Source organism: Salmo trutta, chromosome 24 (genome assembly GCF_901001165.1).
Source record: "Salmo trutta chromosome 24, fSalTru1.1, whole genome shotgun sequence".
Lineage (NCBI taxonomy): Eukaryota > Metazoa > Chordata > Actinopteri > Salmoniformes > Salmonidae > Salmo > Salmo trutta.
The window spans coordinates 27,376,760-27,390,026 of NC_042980.1; the positions used below are offsets into that span (position 1 = coordinate 27,376,760).

The 13,267-nt window shown below is 42.6% G+C and overlaps 1 protein-coding gene across 1 annotated transcript in view; it reads right to left on the reverse strand.

Moving 5' to 3' along the window:
- Positions 1 to 7,114, reverse strand: part of LOC115161006 (calcium/calmodulin-dependent 3',5'-cyclic nucleotide phosphodiesterase 1A) — a 52,850-nt gene extending 45,736 nt beyond the window's left edge. Inside the window, exons 1-2 of the mRNA XM_029711639.1 lie at positions 6,608 to 7,114; positions 685 to 711 (exon numbers count right to left, since the gene is read on the reverse strand). Coding sequence (XP_029567499.1) covers positions 685 to 711; positions 6,608 to 6,720 — 140 coding nt within the window. The 5' untranslated portion in view covers positions 6,721 to 7,114. The remainder of the gene's footprint in view (positions 1 to 684; positions 712 to 6,607) is intronic.
- Positions 7,115 to 13,267: the final 6,153 nt, after the last annotated feature.

Sequence of the window (13,267 nt, forward strand, 5' to 3'; positions counted from 1 at the left end):
AAGCTTACCATATTTCCCCAGAACAGTTGAGCCAGTCACATGTTTGTTTGTAAATAGCACAACGGGAGAAAGTGGAAGCTGTGTATATGGTTTAACTTGCTAGTTAGCTAAGTAAGTGGCTAAATTAATAAGGAGACAAGGCATCATATAGTGTTAGCTTTTGGCAGTGTTTGAGAAGCATTTTGGATTTAATTTTATTTAACCTTTAACTGTGGATGCGTTATCTGTACTGCTGCCACTGCTATCTATCCTGATTTCCTTGCATTTTTTCTCCTCTCCGTTCTCTGCCCCTCAGTCTGCTCCTCTTCTCAGAGCAGAGCAGGCAGGCCTGTTGCCCTAGCGACTCAAGACTCCACACAGACAGTCCTTCAGACAAGCATGCATCAAACATGCATAGTGGCTCTCATTGTAAATGTCCAAACTCACCAAAAAATGAAATTCGGTAGCTACTACATATACATACACATATGTATATACATATATACACACACATTCATATATATACACACACACACACACACACACACACACACACACACACACACACACACACACACACACACACACACACAGAGAGAGACAGAGACAGAGACAGAGAGACAGAGACAGAGACAGAGACAGAGAGACAGAGAGAGAGAGAGAGAGAGAGAGAGACAGTAGATAGACAGATACCATGTGACATACCTTTGAGACGTGTTTTTGTACTTCTGCCTGAAAAACAAGATGAGGAGTGTACATTAGATTAGTAGGCCATACAAGGTACGTCACGCTCTGAGCTGTGTCCCAAATAGCACCCCATTCCCTGCATAGTGTACTACTTTTAAACAGATCCCTCCCTATGGGTCCTGGTCAAAAGTAGTGCACTACATAGGGAATAGGGTGCCATTTGAGACACAGCCAGATATAAATAATGAGTGTGTTTCTGCTCTGGAGCAGTCTGGTCTAGGAGATTCAGATTAGTCATGTACATTTATGTTTTCTCTCTCCTCTCCATTCAGTCATCTCCTTCTAACTATAGGGTAGTGGAGAACACACACACACACACACACACACACACACACACACACACACACACACACACACACACACACACACACACACACACACACACACACACTTCTTCACCAGGGTGTTTAATCTGGTGTGAAGATCCAGTGAAGAGGAGGAATGTTGCAAGAGAATCAGTGGAATTATCACACTCATAGCAATCATTTCAACAGCAGTAAATTATGCATCACACAAAATGTATTTTTCTTATTTTATAAAAAGTGATTGAAATTGTACTTTTAAGCATTAAGACAAGAGACAGCTTCAACAAGAAAAGTTATGAGAAAAGAGCAAAATCAATTTAGCTCAATTATTTTTAAAATAACATTTCCCTAGACTGTTAGATTGACATGTAGCCCTGTATGTGGCCTATTCCTATACAGAGGCTCAGTGTGACATCATGTCATTTCAGGGAGGGGAGAAGTGCTCAGTGGAGAGTCCTGACTATACAATGAGTCTGTGTGTGAGTCTGTGTGTGTGTGTGTGTGTGTGTGTGTGTGTGTGTGTGTGTGTGTGTGTGTGTGTGTGTTGCTCTTTGTGAGCTGAGGTGATTATAATGCTGGAGCAGGGATTTTAATATCTGAGATCAGGCAGCCAGTCAGCCAGTCAGTCTGTCAATCAGCCAGCCACCGAGCGATCACTGCTTACCCCAGCTGTGTTGACTTAGATCAAAAGAGGATATACAGGTATCTGCTCTGCTCTACCCGCTGTTACCCCTTCTCTCCTCTCCACTCTTTCCTCTGCTCTCCTCTCCTTTGCTCCCCTCTCTCCTATCCCCTCCTCTCCCCTTCTCTTCTTTCCTTTCTTTCCCTCTGCTCTCCTTCTCTCCTCCTCTTCCTTTCTATCCTCTCCTCCCTTTATATCCTCTCCCTCCTTTACTTCTCCTATCCTATCCTATTCTCTTTACTTTTCTTTTCTCCTTTCCATCCTCTCCTATCCTCTAGAACGCTAATTTATTCTCGTCCCCCTCCCCTCCTCTCATTTCCTATCCTATCCTCTCCTATCCTCTCCCATACTCTCCTCTCCATCCCTCCTCTCCTTTTCCATCCCCTCCTCTCATAACCCCTCTCCTCCCCCGCTCTGCTCCATAGCAACACAACTGTCTCTCCTACACCAGTGAGCCACAGGTATTCAGGGGATTACATTGAAAGCAGTGTGTGTGTGTGTTTGTGTGTGTGTGTGCAGGGTAGGTTACTTTCTAAATGTAATTCGTTAGTTACTAGTTACAAAATTGTAATCAGTAACGTAACTTTTGAACAACCCAAACTCAGTAATGTAATCTGATTACATTCAGTTACTTTTAGATTACTTTCCCCTTAAGAGGCATTAGAAGACAAAAATACATAACTGGCCATACATGGATATTACATTTTACTTTATGGGTTGGTTATGTAGGCTTCTTCCAACCCATTGCTTTCTACTACATATAATAATACGATTAAAGTATATCTTTACATTAATATATATAATTTATAACTCCAAAAATTGGTGTAGCAACTACAGATTGCCCATTTATGTCTATCAAAAGTGTGGGAGTTTGAGCATGTGTCCATTAGGCCTATGGATGTATTTTTATCAGCATGAATTAGATTGAGCAATAAAAGCCCTATGTTTATTCCAAAGGCTGGGATCCGCACTATGCAGCTGTTGCAAGAGCACACTTTTTACTTGCTGCCTACTGGTTTCAAAAACAATGATTGATAGGCAGCTTAAACTTCTTCAATTCAACTATTATTCGGTTCAAATACACATTTAGATTTGTGAACAGCCATCCACAACAACCACAATCCGTAAACCGCAAATAGCTAAATGAGAGAGCAGCAGTGTGACTCACATCAATGCGCTATGTAGATATCAATAATACGTGATATCCATATCGCCGTAGACTACTCCACTCCTGTCACCCTTACCTCCAAGCGTTTATTCAATTTGGATAATCTTTGGATGGCGACAGCAGTCCCACCATTGGAAGACATAGCTTGGACCGTAGCCTACAAAAGCCCATTCCTGCTCTTTTCCCGCAATCCATCAAACACATTTGGTGTGTCATCATAGTGGTCTCTGACCTGTGGTCAGACTCGCTCAGATGCAACAAACTTAAATTTGCGCTATTGTTCAATGCTGATTTGAAAGTCATTGAGAAAACAGTGAAGTGTCAAATATTTTTTTTCACAAACATCCTTTCTGAATTTAAAAGTAATCCTTGAAATATGAATCTAGTTTTTCAAAGTGTCTGTAATCTGATTGCAATATTCTTTCTTGCAACATAACGGATTACAGTTACCGTTTTTTGTTATCCCATGCTTGTAACGGATTACATGTAATCCGTTACGCCCCAACCCTGTGTGTGTGTGCGTGTGTGCGTGCATGCGTAGAGAGGAGATGCTCAGGGGACAGTGTGTGATTGAGTACTATGTGATCAGGGATTTCAGCGGTGGATTGTGTGTGTGGGCGCAAACATGTGTACTGTGAGTGCAAATTATAATGAACTATTGAATACATAATGAGTTTAGACAAGCTTCAGTGATAAACAGTTTGCTACTACTGCGACATGTTTGTCAGATACAAGTTTAACAGCTATATAATTGACAGATTCATTTGTTGTAAACTGTGAAAATGATATATTATGCAACTGCAAATTAGTGTAATCATAGTGCCAGCTGTATTTAGCTTAATCAATCTTATGTGGTAACATATTGATTATAAGGTAAAAATAGAACTGCTGAAGAACACATATTATACCATTATTACTTCCATTAAATCATTAATTAATTTGTTCATTCATGTACTGTAAAAACAGTAGGTAAATACAAATACTGGTATCGGCTTACAGTAAGTACCAGTCAAAAGTTTGGACACACTGACGCATTCAAGGGGTTTTCTTTATTTTTACAAATTTTCTACATTTTAGAATAATAGTGAAGACATCTAAACTATGAAATTAAATAACACATATTGAATCATGTAATAACCAAAAAAAGTGTTAAACAAATCAAAATATATTTTAGATTCTTCAAAGTAGCCACCCTTCACCTTGATGACAGCTTTGCACACTCTTGGCATTCTCTCAACCAGCATCATAAGGAATGCTATTCCAACAGTCTTGAAGTACTTCCCACATATGCTGAATACTTGGTGGCTGCTTTTCCTTCACTCTGCAGTCCAACTCATCCCAAACCATCTCAATTGGGTTGAGGTTGGGTGATTGTGGAGGCCAGGTCATCTGATGCAGCACCACCACTCTCCTTCTAGTTCAAATAGCCCTTACCCAGCCTAGAGGTGTGTATTGGGTCATTGTCCTGTTGAAAAACAAATGATTTTCCCACTAAGCGCAAACTAGATGGGATGGCGTATTGCTGCAGAATGCAGTGGTAGCCATGCAGGTTAAGTGTGCCTTGAATTCTAAATAAGTCACTGACGGTGTCACCAGCAAAGCACCTCCACACCATCACACCTCCTCCTCCATGCTTCACGGTGGGAACCACACATATGCAGAGATCATCTGTTCACCTACACTGCATCTCAAATTTGGACTCATCAGACCAAATGACAGATTTCCACCGGTCTAATGTCCATTGCTTGTGTTTCCTGGCCCAACCTGGCAGCATTTCGACCATGAAGGCCTGAAGCACGCGTTCTCCTCTGAACAGTTGATGTTGAGATGTGTCTGCTACTTGAACTCTGTGAAGCATTTATTTGGGCTGCAATCTGAGGTGCAGTTAACTCTAATGAACTTATCCTCTGCAGCAGAGGTAACTCTGGGTCTTCCTTTCCTGTGGCGGTCCTCACAAGAGCCAGTTTCATCATAGCGTTGGTTTTTGCAACTGCACTTGAAGAAACTTTCAAAGTTCTTGCAATTTTCCGTATTGACTGACCTTCATGTCTTCAAGTAATGATGGACTGTCGTTCTCTTTGCTTATTTGAGCTGTTCTTGCCATAATATGGACTTTGTTTTTTGCCAAATGGGCTATCTTCTGTATATCACCCTTACCTTGTCACAACACAACTGATTGGCTCAAACGCATTAAGAAGGCAATAAATAACTTTTGACAAGACTCACCTGTTAATTTAAATAAATTCCAGGTGACTACCTCATGAAGCTGGTTGAGAGAATGCCAAGAGTGTGCAAAGCTGTCATCAAGGCAAAGGATTTTGAAGAATCTCAAATAGAATTTTGATTTGTTTAACACTTTTTTGGTTACTACATCATATGTGTTATTTCATAGTTTTTATGTCTTCACTATTATTCTACAATGTAGAAAATAGTACAAATAAAGAAAAACCTTTGAATGAGTAGGTGTGTCCAAACTTTTGACTGGTACTGTACGTATACACACACACGCTAAATACATACACTATATATACAAAAGTATGTGGACACCCATTCAAATTAGTGGATTCGGCTATTTCAGCCACACCCATTGCTGGTAGGTGTATAAAGTCAAGCATACAGCCATGCGATCTCCATAGACAAACATTGGCAGTAGAATGGGAGCTCAGTGTCTTTCAGTGTGGCACCGCCACAGGATGCCACCTTTAGAACAAGTCAATTTGTCAAATTTCTGCCCTGCTAGAGCTTCCCCGGTCAACTGCAAGTGCTGCTATTGTGAAGTAGAAATGTCTAGGAGCAACAACGGCTCAGCCGCAAAGTGGTAGGCCACACAAGCTCACAAAATGTGACCACCGAGTGTTGAAGCGCGTAGTGCGTAAAAATCTTCTGTTCTTGGTTGCAACACTCACTACCGAGTTCCAAACTGCCTATGGAAGCAACGTCAGCACAATAATTGTTAGTCGGGAGCTTCATGAAAATGGGTTTCCATGGCCCGAGCAGCCACACACAAGCCTAAGGTCACTATGTGCAATGCCAAGCGTCAGCTGGAGTGGTGTAAAGATCGCCTCCATTGGACTCTGGAGCAGTGGAAATGCGTTCTCCATTGAACACCTTTGGGATGAATCGGAATGCCGACTGCGAGCCAGGCCTAATCGCCCAAAATCAGTGCCCGACCTCCCTAATGCTATTGTGGCTGAATGGAAGCAAGTTCCCGCAGCAATGTTCCAACATCTAGTGAAAAGCTTCCCAGAAGAGTGTAGGCTGTTATAGCAGCAAAGGGGTGGACCAACTCCATATTAATGCCCATGATTTATGAATGAGATGTTTGACAAGCAGGTGTCCACATACTTTTGGTCATTTAGTGTACCTACAGTACATACATACACCGAAATCATATAATGTACACAATCCTCTCAAACATACAGTAGTAATTTATACACACTGTAATGTATTGTTTACAAAACAAATATGTACACATAAGAATACCAATAAACCTGCTTCGATATACAGTATAGTGATGGAATACAAAGATACTGCAGCAACGCGTCAGAACTGGCGTTAAACACTGCATCAGTTATTTTAACAAATAAACGTTTCTACACAAGAGCTTGAAAGCATCTCACTCGTTCAACCACCCTGACAGATCACGTCTCTCGGTCAGCTCCTCGCTGAGGAGGGATGAAAGATGAAAAAAGAAAAGGAAGGATAAGAAGAAGAAAAAAAACTTACATTCCCTTGAGTCGCATCCACATTTTCTCAGTCTGCTCAGTCTTTGGGTACTTTAAGGAGCTGTTGTCCATGCCATCTGTGTAAGTACACAGTTCATCCAGATCCAGATCCATGCTGAATGTGTTATAAAGGTGTAGCGATTAACTGCAGTATCTCAGGTATGTACAGCACAGCAGCTCTCTCTCGGTCTGCACTCTGCGGTCTGAAACCCTGAATCCTCAGAGCGCTTCTCAGTCTGGTCCTCAAAGCATCATCCCTGTACTGTAGTCATGAGAGGCTTGTGTCTCTTCTCTCCTCTCTACAGCTTCTGCATTACTGCGCTTATTGGCCTATTAGAGTATCAGAGCAGAAAAAGAGACAGCTGCTTCACACAGTGCAACACTGTCAGGCAGGCAGAAATGAACCACTCTCCACTACACACTGACATTCATTGTCTGACTGTCAGATGGTTCAATCTCTCTCTAGAGTACCTCTCGCTCCGTTTCTCTCTCTCTCTCTCTCTCTCTGTCTGTCTCTAGTACCGCTCTCTCTGTTTATCTATCTGTTCTCTCTCTCTCTCTGTCTGTCTCTAGTACCGCTCTCTCTGTTTATCTATCTGTTCTCTCTCGCTCTCTCTGTTTTTCTCTCTTTAGTACCTCTCTCTTTCTCTTTACCTCTCTCTCTCTCTCTCCCAGTCTCTCTCTTGTACCTCTCTCATCACTCTCAGAGAGGAGCGGAGCAGAGAGACCAGAGTTAGGCAGCAGCGAGCGGCTCCACCTCGCAGAGGCAGAGATTCCTTTCTCACCAAGAGGAGTTCAGTTGCATTTGCTCACATCCAGATCCAGTGTAACGTGATGTGGCCAGTAGATGCTCATCAGAAGCTGTAGCAGCAGTATCCTCTATGGATCTCACATCACATCCGCTCTGTTTGTCCAGGCATATCCATTGAGAGATGCTAGGGATGTACAATTAGTGTCAGCTGCTTATGACATAATTATCAAGCCCACCTAGAAATCATTCAGGGGCACCACACAGAGAGACCATTAGACACTACAGACAGCTGCTGCAGCCAGGGAAGCAGAGCATCGGCAGCTATAGAATAGATTCAATAGATAAATGTCCTGGTGCTTGCGTCAGTTCCTTTATCAATCACAAAGGTGCAGTAGTAATGAAATAAAACAGATCGGTAGCAGTAGTAGCATCCTGCCTGCTACAATGTCTCACTCCCCCATTCCACTACCGTCGCTCTCACTCTCCCTGGCGGAAGGAAGGAGGGCAGGAGAGCTCTGATGAAAATATCATGATTGTTTGTGAAGCAAAAGAGGCGTCATGGCTGATTAGTGGGACAGAGGGAAGAATAGAAAGATAGGGCAGATAAGTATAGAGAGATAGTGTAGATGGAAGGCTTGGGCTGGGATCAGTACTGTACATTTGCCCTAAATCTGATCAAACCGCCACAGGACAGAATGACCTTACAGTTGTTAGAGAGGGGGTTTTACACATATCTCAAAATAATGACAGAAGCTGGACAAGAACATGGTCCAATAGAGAAAAAGGAAATGTCCACTTACTGTTCTCAGTGCTACCTTACAGCTATGATCCCACTCAGAAATAGCCTCACTGAAACTATTAGAAATACCACCGCAATGAATTATCACATTTTTCCAAAATCAAATCGTCGCATACACATATTTGCAGGTGTTATAGCAGGTGCAGTGAAATGCTTATGTTACTAGCTCCAACAACGCAGTAGAATGCCTAGCAAATACAATGCAAATACACAAATAATCCCAAAAATCTGAACAAGAAATCAATAAATAACGATCCAGTGTAGATACAGTGAGCATGGGTTAGAATCCAGAATATAAATACGTGGAGTGTATATCATTTGGAAAAGAAAATGGTGTATGCAGTAGTAGGTATATTAGGATAAGCTATGTCCAGAATACAGTATACATACACAGTGAGTAAACAACATTATGTAAACTGAATAGAAATAGAATATAATAAATGTCACCATATTAAAACAGCACTTCACTCCTCTACCAAGAATTATTTCAAGGGTGCACCCTGCACTGTACTCTTCTCTGTGAACAGATTCATCCTAATCATATCCTTGACGTCTGCTTGTCTTGCCTTCATATAATTACAGCACAACAGAGAGCAGCACGCAGAACAACTTAATTGTTTTCAAATTAGCATGGCACGCCAAGCAGAAGCACGTTTCCTCTATTCAATTATACTGGAGTGGTAAAAGAGAGCTTCTCACGATAGAGTCACACACGTTATCTTGCACAAAAAGTAACCTATATCATCTGCAAGATTACACAATATACAATAAATTATAGGGTAAGCAAAATGGTTAACGCATAGAATTAAAAAGGTATTGTCGGATATTATTCATCCTAATCAGACAGGTTTTTTACATGGACGATACATTGGGGACAATATAACACAAGTACTGGAAATCAAAACAAATGTTACTTGTCACATGCGCCGAATACAACAGGTGTAGACCATACAGTGAAACGCTTACTTACAAGCCCCTAACCAACAATGCAGTTTTAATTAAGAAAATACCTAAAAAAAGTAATAGCTAAAAGTAGAAAATAATTAAAGAGCAGCAGTAAAATAACAATAGCGAGGCTATATACAGGGGGTACCGGTACAGAGTCAATGTGCGGGGGCACTGGTGTTGAGGCAATTGAGGTAATATGTACATGTAGGTAGGGCTATTAAAGTGACTATGCATAGATAATAAACAGAGAGTAGCAGCAGCGTAGAAGAGGGGGGGCAATGCAAATAGTCTGGGTAGCCATTTGATTAGATGATCATGAGTCTTATGGCTTGGGGGTAGAAGCGGTTTAGAAGCCTCTTGGACCTAGACTTGGCGCTCCGGTACCGCTTGCCGTGCGGTAGCAGAGAGAACAGTCTATGACTAGGGTGGCTGGAGTCTTTGACAATTTTTAGGGCCCAACTCTGACACCGCCTGGTATAGAGCTCCTGGATGGCAGGAAGCTTGGCCCTGGGGATGTACTAGGCCGTACGCACTACCCTCTGTAGTGCCTGCGGTCGGAGGCCGCCATTAAGAGACAGTGATGCAACCAGTCAGGATGCTCTCGATGGTGGAGCTGTAGAACTTTTTGAGGATCTGAGGACCCATGTCAAATCTTTTCAGTCTCCTGAGGGGAAATAGATTTTGTCATGCTCATTTCATGACTATCTTGGTGTGCTTGGACCATGTTAGTTTGTTGGTGATGTGGACGGCAAGGAACTTGAAGCTCTCAAGCTGCATAGAACACTATGAAATATCTGGGAAAACAGGCCTGGTATTCATAGCTGACTTTGAAAAGGCCTTTGATAAAGTACAACTGGAGTTTATATATAAATGCCTGGAATATTTCAATTTTGGATAATCACTTGGGTTAAAAGTTATGTATAGTATCCCTAGGTGTAAAATAGTAAATAATGGCTACTTCTCAGAAAGTTTTAAATTGTCAAGAGGAGTAAAACAAGGTTGTCCACTATCGGCATATCTATTTATTATTGACATCAAATGTTAGCTGTTAATATTATTCGAAATTCAGCCTCATAGAGCCTCATAGAGGATCTAGATACCTTTTCTAACCTCTCTGGATTAAAACCAAATTACATATTTGTTACGAACCGGCTCAGAGTTCGCAACAAAATGGAGACAACGTGGATACAAGGAGTATCAAAATATATATTTATTAAATAAAGTAACTAAGTAATTAACAATGGTGTGTGTAATCAGTAGTGTAAGTGAGTGTTTTGCATACCTGAATGTAATAATGCATTGTGTTGAAAGGTGCCAAAGCAAATAACCAAAAAGCCACAAAACTACACAACCAAAACCAACAAAGTGTCTGCGTGGAGAGAGTCTCTTAATGACTGTGGAAGAGGTGTCTTTATCCTGGGACACACCCGAGCCCAGGTGTTTCCCATCTAGCTGACGACCCTTCCAACTCCGCCCACTGGCATCCTACTAAGGAACAAGAGCAAAGAGAGAAAATACAGCAGACAGAGTGGGAGGGTCGTCACACCCCCCCCCCCCCCCCCCATAAAACCGGGGACCAACAAGGACCCCGGAACAACGTACCAGCCTCTGCCTCCCAAATTGACAAGGAGTTACGTGTTCAGTTCCACCTGCCCCAACCAACCTCCTCCCCAGACCTCAGCAACCTTTACACAGGAAGCAACTTTTAAGAGGAAAGAAGAAAACGAGACCAGGAGGGAACAGACAGGAACGACAGAACATGACAACACCAAACAACGGTCAGTCACGTACATATTCAGGAACAGGGCGCACGAGAGAGCGCATCAGCAATCACGTTATCAGTTCCCCGGATATGCCTCACATCGAGATGGAAGGATTGTAAAAATAAACACCATCTCATTATCCTCTGATTGGGACACATCATGGACCTGAAAAAGGTGAGAGGGTTATGGTCGGTGTAGACCACAATAGGTACTACTCCCGACCCAACATACACTTCAAAGTGTTGTAGCGCCCAAATGAGTGCTAGCGCTTCTTTTTCAATAACCGAGTAGTTCAACTGATAACGGTTAAACTTTTTGGAAAAGAAACTAACAGGCCTCTCAACCCCAGACATCTGCTTGCAGCAAAACTGCACCTGCCCCCACATGACTAGCATCCACCTGCAAGGTAAATGACAAATCCACACGAGGAGCAGCCAGCGCCGGAGTTGAGGTAAGCAACCTCTTTGCATCTTCAAAAGCCTGTTGACAATGAGAAGACCATACGTAAACAGCCTTAGCTTTCAACAATTCTGTCAAGGGAGCGACCACAGTAGAAAGGTTCCTACAAAAGCCACGGTAGTAACCAATCATTCCCAAGAAACGCATAAGTTCCTTTTTTGTAGTTGGTGGTGGGAAAGCATCAATAGCTACCACTTTAGCCCGAACAGGACGCACTTCACCCTGCCCAACCACCTTTCCAAGGTATGTAACAGTTGCCTGAGCAAACTCACATTTAGCCAAATTGATCGTGAGGCGACCTGCAGCCAGACGTTCAAACAAGGCTTGAATACGGGACAGATGTTCCTCCCAGGTATCTGCATATATCACTACATCGTCCAGATAAACAGCGCACCCGGCCAGACCTGCAACAACCCTGTTCATAAGTCGCTGAAAAGTGGCAGGTGCATTACGCAGGCCGAAACTCATAACCGAATACGAGTACAGACCAGAGGGTGTAATAAAGGCAGATATTTCACGTGCCCTACTCGTTAGGGGCACCTGCCAATAGCCTTTTAACAGGTCAAATTTGCTCACAAACTTAGCTGCTCCGACTTGATCTACGCAGTCCTCCATCCGAGGAAGAGGAAATGAATCTGGCTTAGTGACAGCATTTACCTTACGGTACTCCGTACAAAATCTGTTTGTTCCATCCGGTTTACTGACCAAGATACAGGGAGATGCCCAACTGGAGAAAGAAGGCTCTGCTATCTTACTCTCCAGCATGTACCTGACCTCAGCATCCAGACAACGCAGTTTCTCTGCAGAAACTCTATAGAATCGCTGACGAATGGTGTCAGCATCTCCAATGTCAATATCATGCTCTATCAAGTTTGTACGTGTTGGTGTATCAGAAAACAACTCTGGAAATTTCCGAATCAGACCAACCATCTCTTTTCACTCATCAACAGGTAGATGAGTAAGAAGGTCGTCCAAAATATCCAGTGTCTCTGAATTTTTCATCTACCTTGCAATATGCAATCGTCGGGACCAGGAACATCTTCCTCATCATGCACAGACCTAGCATGAGAAAAACCAAAGGATGTAACGGTATCAGCCAAAAGAACAGGTTTACCGTCCTCTGTAGACTCCCACTGTTCAGTCTCCGTTGAACGTGCATAATAGGGTTTTAACAAATTTACATGGCACAGTTGGTGTGCTTTTCTCCGTTCTGGAGTGGCAACTAGATAATTCTGCTCAGTGTACTGGCGCACCACTGTATATGGACCTTGAAACTTGGCTTGAAAAGGAGAACCAATAATTGGCAGCAGAGCAAGAACCTGGTCACCTGGACTAAAGTGACGAGGCTCAGTTCGACGATCAAATATGCCCTTCATCCTTTCCTGTGAAGATGATATTTTTTCTTTCGCCATTTCACCAGCGGCGTACAAGCGTCGCCGGAAATCACACACATACGATAACACGGACTGAGGAGGCTCGGGAGACTTCCAATCATCCTGGAGAACAGATAGGGTGCGTGGACTTTTATGTCCAAACACAAGGTCATTTGGACTGAAACCTGTGCTCTCCTGTGAAACCTCCCTAGCGGCTAACAATAACCAAGGCAACCCCTCCTCCCAATCCTTATCCATCTCAGTACAATAAGCTCTCAACAAAGACTTAAGTGTTTGATGGAAACGTTCCAGTGCTCCTTGACTTTGCGCATGATAGGCGCTAGACAAATTGTGTTTAATATGGAGCTGTTGGAGAACCTGACCAAAGAGATTAGAGGTGAAATTTGATCCTTGATCACTCTGAATGACCTTAGGGATTCCAAACAGTGAGAAAAACTGAGTCAAAGCTTTTAACACAGACTTAGTCGTGATAGACCGGAGAGGATAGGCAGCAGGAAACCTAGTGGTCTGACACATCACAGTCAACAAATAATTACTACCTTTTTTA